The following is a 15257-nucleotide window of genomic DNA, read 5'->3' on the forward strand; positions in this document are numbered from 1 at the left end:
GGACAGATTGACTTCATCACTACTTGTTTTTGTAAGAAGTATTAACATGTTGAATGCACCTAGCTGTATGTTTAAAATACTAGCGCACACCCATCATACCCAACAAGACTTGCCACAAGGGGTCTCTTCAATCTCCCAAATTCCAGAACAGACTATGGGATGCACAGAGTACTACACAGAGACATGGCTACACGGAACTCTATTGTACATCAAGTAACTCACACAAGCAGTAAACTCTGATTTAAAAAACTGATAAAAATACACCTTTATGGAACAGTTAGAACTGTGAAGTGTCACACACACAGGTACAAACACACCCATACAAACTATACACACACGTACACCTGATTGTGTGTCGTAGTAGAGTATTGGCCAGAGGGCACACACTTACTGTATTGTGAAATCTGTTGTAAAATGTATTTTTTTATTACATTTTTATTTAAATTGTATTATAATATGTGACCAACCGGCTCAAATCGGTTAACATTTGAAATTGTGTTTGTTATATTAGATAAAAACTCAATAAAAGTAATTATGCTTTGAAAATTGATAAACTTGTAATCTCACTTTTGAGAAAATGACCTTTGAATGTTTTGGTACTACTACTGGAGAGCCCTTCTTTGTCTACACCCATTCAACATTGTTCACACCCTCTTAAGCTTTAGCCCCACCCATCTCCTTAAGGGTTGATCTGAGCGTTCTGTACTAACAACAGCAGTCAAGCACCCATGTTAAATTGCTAGCTACCTCCAGATACAAATGAGAGAACAGCTCACTGAATATTACCTGCCCTAGCAGAGCTGGTTAGGCTGTTATGTTATCCAGAGCGTTGGTGACTGCAACTGTGCTGTCAAATTGTCCATTCGTAAATTCAGAACGTTTCGCTCTCGGAGCGTTCAGAGAGCACTGGCTGATGAGTAGGGTTGATCCAAACGTTCTGACCTCACAACGGCAGTCAAGCACGCAAGCTAACTGACCATTTTACTTGCCCTAGCAGAGCTGGTTAGGCTGTTTTCATGTTATCCAGAGTGTTGGTGACTGTAACTGTGCTGTGGCATCAATTTAATTGCGCTTTTTTGCAGACGTTTACTGACATCAGTTATCCATATTCAACGGGTGTTGAGCATTCGTAAATTCATCAGTTATTCTGAATAACTGATGAATTTACGAATGCTCAACACCCGTTGAATATGGATAACTGATGAATTTACGAATGCTCAACACCCGTTGAATATGGCCGGTGTCAGTAAACGTCTGCAAAAAAAAACGTAATTAAATTCACGAATGTGCTCTGAAATTGGAGTAGATGGCCAGACTGAATTTATGAACGTACCTGAAATGGTTACTTGCATAGTGGAGTCTTTTGTTAAGACATGTAGCTAGCTAGCTAGGTAAACAATGAACCATAATCCCAACTCATGACGTTACTCCCTTGCATGAATCTGCAGGTAGCTAACCAACCTGGTTCAACGTTAGCTTGCTAACATTAGGCTATAGCTAGCCAAGCAAATGGCTAGGAGATACGAATAATAAGATCATGCACGTAACATTAGCTAGCAAGCCAGCCAGCTAATGTTAGCTAGCTAGCTAGGTAAAGAATATAATCCCAACTCATGACATTACTACCCTGCATAAATCTGCAGGTAGCTAAACAACCAGGTTCAATGTTAGCTAGCTAAAATTAGTCTATAGCTAGCCAAGCAATTGGCTCTGAGATATGAATAATAAGATCATACATGTAATGTTAGCTAGCGAGCCAGCCAGCTAACGTTAGCTAGCTAGGTAAACAATGAACCATAATCCCAACTCATGACGTTACTACTCTGCGTGAATCAGAAGGTAGCTAACCAACCAGGTTCAATATTATCTAGCTAAAATTAGGCTATAGCTAGCCAAGCAAATGGCTCTGAGATATGAATAATAAGATCATACACGTAACGTTAGCTAGCGAGCCAGCCTGCTAACAGTACACTTGAAATGAAACCAGTTTCTGTCAAAATTAGAAACGTGTAATATCTGAAAATGTAGCTAGCTAGACACTTTTACCCGTATACATCATTCACGGAAGGACACGTCTCCTGTCAGATGCCATGGTTGCCCTTAGTTTGAAGATGTAATCTGGAGAAAGGTGTTTTCTCCATCTCTCTAGCTATCATACTCGAATTCCACTGATTTCAAAACTTGGTCTTCCAGAAAGTGGAGAGCAACAGTTATGCAGTTTTACTCCCCGATACATTTAAAAAAAAGATGTGTTAGACAGGATTACCTAAATATACTGACCAGCTCAAATTGACAGAAGCATTCTATATGGCCGACCAATCCAAACTCATCTCTCGGCATGTCCAGCCCACTCATTATCTCAGCCAGTCATGGCTAGCGGGAAGGTTGCTTACTTTTTCTGTGGCTAAACCAACTAGGCTCGTAATTTAACAATTTTATTTGTATTTACAGATGGCATGCAAGTTTGTTATTAAGGCACATGAAAGTTCACATGGCTATCCTGTGAAGTAGTGACCAGCGACATATGCCTATTTTCCTGAAATGGGTCACATATACACTACATGACCAAAAGTATGTGGACACATGCGTGTCGAAAATCTCATTCCAAAATCATGGGCATTAAAATGGAGTTGGTCCCCCATTTTCTGCTATGGCAAGCTCCACTCTTCTGGAAGGCTTTCCACTAGATGTTGGAACATTGCTGAAGGGACTCGCTTCCATTCAGCGACAAGACCATTAGTTAGGTCGGTACTGATGGGCAATTAGGCCTGGCTCGCGGTCGGCATTCCAATTCATCCCAAAGGTGTTCAATGGGGTTGATGTCAAGGCTCTGTGCAGGCGAATCAAGTTTTTCCACATCGATCTCAACAAACCATTCCTGTATGGACCTCGCTTTGTGCATGGGGGATTTGTCATGCTGAAACAGAAAAGGGCCTTCCTCAAACTGTTGCCATAAAGTTAAAAACACAGAATTGTCTAGAATGTATGCTGTAATGTTAAGATCTCCCTTCACTGGAACTAAGCGGCCTAGCCTCAACCAATGAAAAACAGCCCTGGACCATTATTCCTCCTCCAGCAAACGTTATAGTTGACACTATGGATTGGGGCAGGTAGCATTCTCCTGGCATCCGCCAAACCCAGATTTGTCCGTCGGACTGCCAGTTGGTGAACCGTGATTCATCACTCCAGAGAACGCGTTTCCACTGCTTCAGAATCCAATTGCGGTATGCTTTACACCACTCCAGCTGATGCTTGGCATTTCACATGGTGATCTTAGGCCTGTGTGCGGCTGCTCAGCCATGGAAACCCATTTCTTGAAGCTCCAGACAAATAGTTATTGTGCTGAAGTTGCTTCCAGAGGCTGTTTGGAACTCGTTAGTGAGTGTTGCAACTTAGTGCAGACAATTTTTACATGCTACGCACTTCAGCACTCCCCGGAGCTTGTGTGGCCATCCACTTCGCGGCTGAGCCGTTGTTGCTCCTAGATGTTTCCACTTCAGAATAACAGCATTTACAGTTGACCGGGGCAGATCTACCAGGGCAGAAATTTGACAAACTGACTTGTTGGAAAGGTGGCATCCTATGATGGTGCCATGTTAAAAGTCACTGAGCTCTAGAAAGTAAGGTCTTTCTACTGCCAATGATTGTCAATTGATATTGCATGGCTGTGTGCTCGATTTTATACACCTGTCAGCAACGGGTATGGCTGTAATAGCCAAATCCACAAATGTGAACAGGTGTCCACATACTTTTGTATATATAGTTTATATTACTGTCTTAATTTTTTGCTGGACCCCAGGAAGAGTAATGGGGATCCATAATACACACGAATACAAATACCTGTATAATGATCATGCTGTTTAATCAGCTTCTTGATATGCCACACCTGTCAGGTGGATGGATTATCTTGGCAAAGAAGGAATGCGTGTATGAAACATTTATGGGATCTTTTATTTTAGCTCATAAAACATGGGACTAACATTCTATGCTACAGTTTGTTAATAAATCTTCTTAAGGATCGGCGTCCTGTCAACGGGACAGTTGTAATTCATGCAGCGGGTTATGTCAAGATTGCAGATTTTAGAGAAACAACAAATGTCGGTACATATAAGTGTCTTATATCGGCTGAAAGCTTAAATTATTGTTAATATAACTGCACTGTCCAATTTACAGTAGCTATTACTGTGAAAAAAATGCCATGCTATTGTTTGAGGAGAGCTCCTAACAACAAAACACTTTTTTCACAGCGATAGGTTTGATAAATTCATCTCTGAAGGTGAAATGTGTACTTACATTCTGAAATCTTGCTCTGATTTATCATCCAAAGGGTCCCAGAGATACCATGAAGTGTCATTTTGTTAGATAAAATCATTTTTCATATCCTAAAAAGGCCCATATATCATGCATGATCGATTTTGTATTTCCACTCGTTCAATTTGCAAAGAAAGGAATCTGTGAGAATCTCACCCTAAACATTGTTTCATGGAGTCAAATTACATTTGTATCTATTCCTCAGAGATCCTAGAAGGTAACAAGACTTCACTATTTCATTAGGGGTGTAGTATATCCTATAGGACATCATATTTGGTCAGAGAGCGACGCCTTCATGGCACGCCGATGACGCTGGCGGCCATTACTTGAACGACTGTATCTTTGTCAAATAAGCACCAATCGCAGTCAAACAAAGCCAGCTAGATAGCCATTGACCTGGGCTTTATGGGAGTATCCGGAAACCATGTATATGGCGTAAATTGTAGCTACTAACCTTGTACGACAGCATGCCTTTTCATTTTGGACAAAAATGATAAGTTATGAAAACGGGTTGTTTTGCAAATGTTGAACTTATAATATGGCTACTAATACTTGGAAAGCTAAATCAAAGTCCAAGCATACAGATGTGACGATATTCTTGCAGAAAAATGGAATGTGAATGTGAACATCTCCTTCACGATTTGCCCAAATGTACCTGGGGATTTCACACTAAAAGTCTTGAGGTTCAGTCATACTTCAAGTTATCCATCTGAAACGTTGCATATACACTTCTGCCATCTTGTGGACACTATCGGAATTACAACCAGAGTGATGGCTATAATTGTGACCTTTCTCTTGCATTTCAAAGATGGTGGTATTTTCTTCTACCAGATCAATTGTGTTATATTCTCCCACATTCAATTCACATTTCCACAAACGTCAAAGTGTTTCCTTTCAAATGGTACCAAGATAATGCATATCCTTGCTTCAGGGCCTGAGCTACAGGCAGTTAGATTTGGGTATGTCATTTAGGCGAAAATTTTAAAAAAGGGGGCTATCCCTAATTAACATCATCTTCTCTAATAGGCAATAGCCTATTTATTAGTGGTAGATAGAGTTGAGCTGCTCATAAAAAGCTACCCATTACTCTTGTGTTGCAAGCACCATGCTTTTACATTCATAACAGTGTGGAAAGCATGAAAATGCATGTGTCCATGTGAGATGTTCTTCACGTGTTTGATGTGTTTTTGACATGCATGTGTGGGCTTACTTGTGTGTTTTATGAGCTAGCACTAGCACACACATGTTTACTCAAACGCTTGTTTCAAAGAATCCTAAAGAAATTGAAAGACAAACATGTGGTATTTATTATTTAACTAGCATTTTATTATGTAATTCCTAAATACATTTAGGCAACAAAAAAATGTTTACTTTACCTTGCTTAATCACATGAGACAACCTATCTGATAATGACTTCAGTAGAGTTGTTATCAAATACCACACAAATGAGGTTACGATGCCATCTTATCACAGTGGTCAGGCCATGTTTGTGCTGCTTCACCACTAATACCCTGGTGAAGGCTATAGGCTGAAACACCTTGGTTTTAATAATAAACCCAAAGTGTCTGTCAAGTCAATATATATTGTCTTCCAAGAGTTGCTGAATATTTTGTTTTGTTCACATTTTCTGCTCGGTTCTATAGACAGTAACCCCGACCGGTACTATCCAGAGTGGTACAGCATCCTCATGGCGTCCTGGATCTTCTTCGGCCTGGCCTGGTTGGCCCTAGTCATCAACCACACCAGCGACATCCTGGAGCGGCTCAACACCCACCTCAAACACTGGTGGAGCCCTGAGGAACCTAGCAACGCAGGACCGGTGGATGAGGTCAAGGAGCCCCCGGTGGACGGTTAAAAGAAATAAAGAGAAAATAAAAAAACTGTTGGTGATGTCATCCAGACAAAGAAAGAGGTGGTTGCAACTAGACGCTAATCTTAGGGTCAGTTTCGCATTTTCCTCATTAATGGCTAGAATTGGGGTTAGGATTGAGGGAAGGGAAGAAGATTCTAGATCTGCACTTAGGGGAAACTAGCAGTGGGTCAGACCTGGGATAGAATATGAAGCAAGCAGGGGATCATGATGAGCAGCAATGGGTTGGCAGTTCTTCTGGTAGTGCTAAATGTTAATGCAAACATACTGGGACCATGTCTATGTTCCCTCAGCCCCATGCTCCCTCAGCCCTATGTTCCATCAGCCCAATGTTTTTCTCAGTCCTATGTTCCCTCAGCTCTATGTTCCCTCAGCTCTATGTTCCCTCAGCTCTATGTTCCCTCAGCCCCATGTTCCCTCAGTTTTATCTTCTAAACGAGGGATCAGCAACTGAGAGGAAATGAGAGGAAGAGACATTTTTGAAATTCTCTCAATATTGAGTATTTTTGGGTCTGCACAGAATGTAATCTTGCTTAACCCATAACTAAAGTATTGCATACTTTGTCAGATGCTCGATTAAGTTCTGGGTCCATATGTGTTAAGAGAAGAGATAGAAAAAGGATTGGAATCAGAATGAAGAGCTCCACCCACTCTCTTTGAAAGTAACGGGCATGTCTATAGGCCAAAATCCCCTCCCCTTATGAAATTCAAAAGATGCTATCATCTGCAAAATCGTGATTTGTCCAAAGCTCCGGAACTAATGCTGCTCATTATCTCACGCATGCCATTGTATCATGACAGATCTACTGTACCATTTATGTTAATGTAGTCTGTCCATGAGAGATGACACAGAATATACCCCTGTTTAAGAGGGGGGGGAAATGGAAGAGAGGGCCATTATAGACAAAAACTTGATGTTATGTGATAAGAAATATTTCACATAGCATATATTCTTCACACCCATGATGTACACAGGTATTTTGCCCTTACCAAAAAAACAGCCTTCTGGAAAACAGTTGTGGCAAACCTTTGGCCAATTTGCTGCAAATTTGCGGCAAGCTCATACATACAAATTCGTTTTGTGGCAAACTGTTGCGGCGAGTTGTGAACTTCGGGCAAACAATTCTGTGAAACTTGTGGCAAACATTCTACTGTTTGCTGCAAAGTTTGAATATGCAAATTAGATCTGTTTTTTGGTTACTTTGGGTTAACAACATTTAAATGTTGTATCTACATAAACCAAATCACATATAACTTTAAATTAACTTGCTTCTCACAAATAAACTAAACTAAACATACTAAATGTACTAAATATACTAAATAGTCAGCTGTTACAAAGTTGCCTTGATGTTGCTATGCTTCTCATGGAAACTGACATTCTATATATTTCTCATGAAGGAAACAAAGTTCCTGCCTTGTATAAATGCTATATAAACAAACAATGGAGCTAGCATAAGCTGGGACTTAGCCTTACTAAATCTACCTTTACATGTGTGGACAACTGTTCCTAGAGAGCCAAATAATACAAGATTTTTCTCCAGCCAAGCCTCAGCACAATTGATTCAAACTAATCAACTAATTATGATATTAAATCTAGACTGGGGACTTCATCATTAGTAACAGATGTCTACTAGTTGTCTCTTTTTCCTGACTCAGGTGTGTAAGGCTAGGGTGTAGGAAAAGCAACATCAAGTTGAGTTATGCCTAATATGGCAATTCATATTATTTTTCCAAAATTAATTATTGTTAATTTACATCTCAAAGCTATATATGCAAGATCCTTTACCAGATGAGCACATATTTCTCTGTCCTCAGATTGATTGAAGGCCTCAATCTGTCTTTTTGCCTTGTAACTGATTGCTTCTAGAAGGAGAGAAGGAACTATACATGATCAAGATGAGCTAGCTACTAGTTTAAAGCAATGAAAGATCTAATTGTTACAAAGAAAGATTGTATGGGCTACATTTATGAGAATAATACATGCATCTTATCAAGCTTCAAGATGATACACTCATTTGTCACTCAAGAATAGTGTTATGAGTGAGTGCACCACAAACATCTTTCCAAAGTGTTGATGCATCCTCCTTCCAATACAGCCTCTTCCAACACCACGGGTAGGGGAAGGGTATCCATCAGTTTTGGTTTGATGTCAAGTCAGCTTATATTATTGCAACTTTAACATATTGATATTAATAGACAGCAACATACTGTATTCACCTAAATAGTGTTTAGGCAAACCATTAGTTAGCTAGCTAGCTATCACATGAATTGTAAAAAATATGATAGCTAACGTTGGCTAGCTAGCAAAGCGGTAGCCAGTCAGTGCCGTTGACAGATTAAAACTGGTATCAACAAAATGTGTTTCACTCAAACAAGGCTCATAAAACATGACATTGGTAACTAAGCATCAATTAGCTAACATTGTTATTTTAGGAAGTTTAAATAAGTTAGACACTCACCGGGCAACTTTGGTGGGTAGCTAGCAATATAGATTGGTTTCCATTTTTCAACATATTTTTGTAATCCCATGATTGGTTGTCAACGGTTACTGGCCTTGGAACTCATGTGTTTACCAGAAACGGCTTCTGGTAAACTGTTTGCAACTAGTGGCAATAAATATTATTATTGCCAAAGGTTTGCCACAGATTCCCCACTAGTGGCAAACATTTGCAAACTTCTGGCAACATTCTGTGGCAAATTTGCAGGATGTTTGCCGCAACAAATACATTTTTGTAAGGGTGGTGAGTTGATCAACTGTTGCATGATTAAATAAATAAGGACCATCAATAGCAGATGTATGTTTATTGTAACACATCATATTTCAATAAACGTGATGGTCAGGCCAGGTCATTACCTGGAATATACATTTCATTTTGACCTTCTGCCAAGGACATTATTCTTTTGAAGTTCTTTGTCTGTCCAATGGCCTTGCTTATTTATGTCAAATAAGATTGAAATAGCTTCGGTAAATGCAAAGATAAATAAACACTTATTCAACTCTAAATGTGTTTCCGGTCACCAATGGTTCAATATTTCAATGGGTTATAGGCCATATCATTTTACATACAGTGTATTTAAGCCAATCATTATAAAAAATTACTTGAGTAGATGCTGAGATAAAACATCTCAGAAAATGCAATTCGGGCTGCTGAAATATTGACAAAAGGTCAAGGTGACAGTGATTGAACATGTGCAGTAGGTCCCATATATATCTTTACATATGTAGGAGCTAAAATAATCAGCATTTTGTAACCTTATAACAATAAGCATTTGTGCTCATTTTGATTGAAATTGGTTTAGTGGGTACTGATGGACATAGGGCTGAAGGAACATAGGTTTAGGAAATATAGAGTTAAGGGAACATAGAGCTGAGGGAACATAGGGCTGAGGGAACATAGTGTGGACCCCAAAATACTGCCATTTGCTTATGTTAGATTTTCTGGGGTTTACTGCACTCTGATTACTCAGAGTAATTTGAAAAATGAATCCAAACTTTCCTTAGTTCTTGTACATCTCAAAAGAACATACAAATATGCCTTCCCTAAAGAGCACTAGTGTGAACAAGTTTTAGATTCATTGATATCCAATTTTCTAACATTTGACACTGGAACAAATTCCAGAGAAGCTTTTTGAAACTAATTCAGTTCAGCTTGTAACTTGTAACTTTGTGGCATGATACTTCATGCTTATCAATATGATTGACTTGGCCAGGAGAGCTTTGGGACTAAAGTCCATTGAGAATATTGGGTCAAACCTTATAAATGGCCCACAAGTCCACTAGTGTCTTCTGTGAAAAATGTTGTAGGTCAACCTGACTTTTTGGTTCTCGCTCTTTTGCCCTTTTTAGTCATAGTGCTTCCCTCACCCCCCTGACCACACATACAGTTGAAGTTGGAATTTGACATACACCTTAGCCAAATACATTTAAACTCAGTTTTTCACAATTCCTGACATTTAATCCTAGTAAGAATTCCCTGTCTTAGGTCAGTCAGGATCACCACTTTATTTTAAGAATGTGAAATGTCAGAATAATAGTAGAGAGAATGATTTATTTCAGCTTTTATTTCTTTCATCACATTCCCAGTGGGTCAGAAGTTTACATACAGTCAATTAGTATTTGTAGCATTGCCTTTAAATTGTTTAACCCGTTTCGGGTAGCCTTCCACAAGCTTCCCACAATAAGTTGGGTGAATATTGGCCCATTCCTCCTGACAGAGCTGGTGTAACTGAGTCAGGTTTGTAGGCCTCCTTGCTCGCACACGCTTTTTCAGTTCTGCCCACAAATCTTCTATAGGATTGAGGTCAGGGCTGGCCACTCCAATACCTTGACTTTGTTGTCCTTAAGCCAATTTCCCACAACTTTGGATGTATGCTTGGGGTCATTGTCCATTTGGAAGACCGATTTGCGACCAAGCTTTAACTTCCTGACTGATGTCTGAGATGTTGCTTCAATATATCCACATAATTTTCCTCCCTCATGATGGCATCTATTTTTTGAAGTGCACCAGTCCCTCCTGCAGCAAAGCACCCACACAACATGATGCTGCCACCCCTGTGCTTCACGGTTGGGATGGTGTCCTTCAGCTTGCAAGCTTCCCCCTTTTTCCTCCAAATATAATGATGGTCATTATGGCCAAACAGTTCTATTTTTGTTTCATCACACCAGAAGGCATTTCTCCAAAAAGTACAATCTTTGTCCCCATGTGCAGTTGCAAACCGTAGTCTGGTTTTTTTATGGCGGTTTTGGAGCAGTGGCTTCTTCCTTGCTGAGTGGCCTTTCAGGTTATGTCGATTATAGGACTCGTTTTAATGTGGATATAGATACTTTTGTACCTGTTTCCTCCAGCATCTTCACAAGGCCCTTTGCTGTTGCTCTGGGATTGATTTGCACTTTTCGCACCAAAGTACGTTCATCTCTAGGAGACAGAGCGCTTCTCCTTCCTGAGCGGTATGATGGCTGTGTGGTCCCATGGTGTTTATACTTGCATACTTTTGTTTGTACAGATGAACGTGGTACCTTCAGGCGTTTGGAAATTGCTCCCAAGGATGAACCAGACTTGCGGAGGTTTACCATTTTTTTCTGAGGTCTTGGCTGATTTCTTTTGATTTTCCCATGATGTCAAGCAAAGAGGCACTGAGTTTGAAGGTAGGCCTTGAAATACATCCACAGGTACACCTCCAATTGACTCAAACGTCGTCAATTAGTTTAACAGAAGATTCTAAAGCCATGACATCATTTTCTGGAATTTTCCAAGTTGTTTAAAGGCACAGTCAACTTAGTGCATGTAAACTTCTGACCCACTGGAATTGTGATACAGTGAATTATATGTTAAATAATCTGTCTGGAAACATTTGTTGGAAAAATTACTTGTGTCATGCACAAAGTAGATGTCCTAACCGACTTTCCAAAACTGTAGTTTGTTAATTAACAAGAAATTTGTGGAGTGGTTTAAAAACGAGTTTTAATGATTCCAACCTAAGTGTATGTAAACTTCCGACTTCAACTGTATTTGCCCACTCGGTAGTACAATTTGGACCTCAGAGATACAAACATTTTGAGAACGGAGGTTGTTGAAAATACTTTGAAAGTCACTAATCAACGGCATCAAATATTCATATAAATATTGATAGGGTATTTTGATGTTTTCTAATAGGGATTCCTGTAAATATTGTGTTTGTTTTTAGAACACGTAAGCAACCTTTACGCTTGCCGGTAGCCTACAGACGTTTTTTGTGTCCAACTTTTTTGTTGTTGTTGTATTATAAATGTCCCGGTTTGATATTGCCCATTTGGTTGACCGGTCAGTCCTCAACTCTGAGGGTCTACTTATTGTTTACTGACTAATCTGTCCAACAGTTAAACACATGTGCGTTGAATGTATGTGGAAAGATGCTCATGAATGATATGAATGAATTACATATTTTACTTATTTTACTACGACACATTTTCAAGTCACGTATGTTACAGTAAATTACTAGCCCCCGGCTGATTATATTTTCCGAATTATACAGATTATTATTAATATCACCATCATATTCATATCTTTCCATGATTTATGCTACATTTTTCACAGGCTTAAAACCTGAACATATATTTTCACAATTGATACATGCATTAAATGTACACCATTTGAAGATATCAATATCAACAATATTTTAATACTTTATTTTTAAAATTTAAACAGTCAACTGTATGCCAACTGTTTACCGCATGAGGCCTTTTTGACAGCGACAGCCTCTTGATATGAAGTGGAATGCAAGAATGCTCTGTTCATTTTGTGCTGTAGTCAGTGGTGTAAAGTACTTAAGTAAAAATACTTTAAAGTACTACTTAAATAGTTTTTGGGGATATTTGTACTTTACTTTACTATTTATACTTTTACTCCACTATATTCCTGAAGAAAATAATGTACTTTTTACTCCATACATTTCAAATGCTTAGCAGGACAGGAAAATGTCAAATTCACACACATCAAGAGAACATCCCTGGTCATCCCTGCTGCTTCTGATCTGGCAGACTCACTAAGCATGAATACTTCATTTGTAAATTGTGTGCTCCCGGCTATCTGTAAAAAAAAAAAGAAAATCGTTCCGTCTGGTTTGCTTAATAAACTCAGCAAAAAAAGAAACGTCCTCTCACTGTCAACTGCGTTTATTTTCAGCAAACTTAACATGTGTAAATATTTGTATGAACATAACAAGACTCAACAACTGAGACATAAACTGAACAAGTTCCACAGACATGTGACTAAGAGAAATAGAATAATGTGTCCCTGAACAAATGGGGGGGTCAAAATCAAAAGTAACAGTTAGTATCTGGTGTGGCCGCCAGCTGCATTAAGTACGACAGTGCATCTCCTCCTCATGGACTGCACCAGATTTGCCTGTTCTTGCTGTGAGATGTTACCCCACTCTTCTACCAAGGCACCTGCAAGTTCCCGGACATTTCTGGGGGGGGAATGGCCCTAGCCCTCACCCTCCAATCTAACAGGTTCCAGACGTGCTCAATGGGATTGGCTGGTGGCATTGTGTTGCTAGAGGGCCATGTCAGGATGAGCCTGCAGGAAGGGTACCACATGAAGGAGGAGGATGTCTTCCCTGTAACGCACAGCGTTGAGATTGCCTGCAATGACAACAAGCTCAGTCCGATGATGCTGTGACACACCTCCCCAGACCATGACGGACCCTCCACCCCCAAATCGATCCCGCTCCAGAGTACAGGCCTCGGTGTAACGCTCATGCCTTTGACGATAAACGCAAATCTGACCATCACACCTGGTGAGACAAAACCGCGACTCGTCAGTGAAGAGCACTTTTTGCCAGTCCTGTCTGGTCCAGCGATGGTGGGTTTGTGCCCATAGGCGACGTTGTTGCCGGTGATGTCTTGTGAGGACCTACCTTACAACAGGCCTACAAGCCCTCAGTCCTGCCTCTCTCAGCCTATTGCGGACAGTTTGAGCACTGATGGAGGGATTGTGCGTTCCTGGTGTAACTCGGGCAGTTGTTGTTTTCATCTTGTACCTGTCCCGCAGGTGTGATGTTCGGATGTACCGATCCTGTGCAGGTGTTGTTACACGTGGTCTGCCACTGCGAGGACGATCAGCTGTCCATCCTGTCTGCCTATAGCTCTGTCTTAGATGTCTCACAGTACGGACATTGCAATTCATTGCCCTGGCCACATCTGCAGTCCTCATGCCTCCTTGAAGCATGCCTAAGGCACATTCATGCAGATAAATAGGGACCCTGGGTATCTTTCTTTCTGGGTTTTTCAGAGTCAGTAGAAAGGCCTCTTTAGTGTCCTAAGTTTTCATAACTCTGACCTTAATTGCCTACTGTCTGTAAGCTGCTAGTGTCTTCCACAGGTGCATGTTCATTAATTGTTTATGGTTCATTGAACAAGCATGGGAAACAGTGTTTAAACCCTTTACAATGAAGATCTGTGAAGTTATTTGGATTTTTACGAATTATTTTTGAAAGACAGGGTCCTGAAAAAGGGACGTTTCTTTTTTGCTGAGTTTATAAGGAATGTGAAATTATTTATACTTTTACTTGTATGTATAAAGTGCTTATTCAACAATATCTTCGTAGGTGTTTACAACGTGTTTGCTGATGCATACTAAAGTCAGGTAGTGGGAGACAGCCACTAGGTGGTGCACAAATATTATAATGCTAACAAAAGTAATCTAACACTTCCACTCAAATGAAAAGAAAATACAGAAACGCCTGTGGAGTTTAGAGATATATTTCTCACAGCAGAACGGACCACCATCAAATACATATGTGAAATACTTTTAAAGTTGAGGTGCACATCATTTAGCTTAGCTGATGTGCAGGGTTGGTGCAGTTAGCACTTTTGCGACAATTTGACGTGAAGATCTGCACTAGAGAAAAATTAATCACGGACACGTTGAAGTAAAAATATTGTTTGGAAATTGAATGTATTGTAAAGACATTAAATGTTACACTGTAATGCATTTGTTTTTTCCATCTTTGCCCTTTTTTTCCTTTTGTTCAGTATATTATGATTTAACTGGTTAACTGGTTTTAAAGATACGTTTTGTAGGGACTCAGACATCAATTAAGCAAGCATGCTTTCTTCATTTCTGAAATGAATATTTAACTAAGTTTAAAATATTGAGATGAATAAAATTGGCACACACCGTATACACGCATATTTCACATTATAAATCACACCCCTCCTGAAACCGTGTGTGAGGAAACAAGTATTAAAACTCTGCCTGGAAAACACCCTCCATTCAACTTTCATGGTGAGAATAACAGCCTTTAATTGCTTTATAATTTGGAACTATTGGAATTAGGCAACATCAGTTTCTAAAAGAAAGAGATTGCAAATTTCATCAAACATTTTTGGAGGTGTTAACCTAAATATGCTGAACGTTACAGCCTTATTCTAATATTTATTGTAAAAAAAAATGTATAAAACAAAAATCTGAAATATCATATTCACGTAAGTGTTCAGACCCTTTACTCAGTACTTTGTTGAAGCACCTTTGGCAGCGATTACAGAGTCTTCTTGGGTATGACGTTATAAGCTTGGCACACCTGTATTTGAGGA

The 15257-nt window shown here is 39.6% G+C and overlaps 1 protein-coding gene across 1 annotated transcript in view; it reads left to right on the top strand.

Annotated features, from left to right (window-relative positions):
* The window catches only part of kcnk17 (potassium channel, subfamily K, member 17), a 46044-nt gene extending 39878 nt beyond the window's left edge, over positions 1-6166 (top strand). Inside the window, exon 5 of the mRNA XM_014126547.2 lies at positions 5955-6166. Coding sequence (XP_013982022.2) covers positions 5955-6166 — 212 coding nt within the window. The remainder of the gene's footprint in view (positions 1-5954) is intronic.
* The last annotated feature ends 9091 nt before the right edge of the window (positions 6167-15257 follow it).

This window comes from Salmo salar, chromosome 11 (genome assembly GCF_965601325.2).
Source record: "Salmo salar chromosome 11, fSalSal1, whole genome shotgun sequence".
In the NCBI taxonomy this organism is placed as follows: domain Eukaryota; kingdom Metazoa; phylum Chordata; class Actinopteri; order Salmoniformes; family Salmonidae; genus Salmo; species Salmo salar.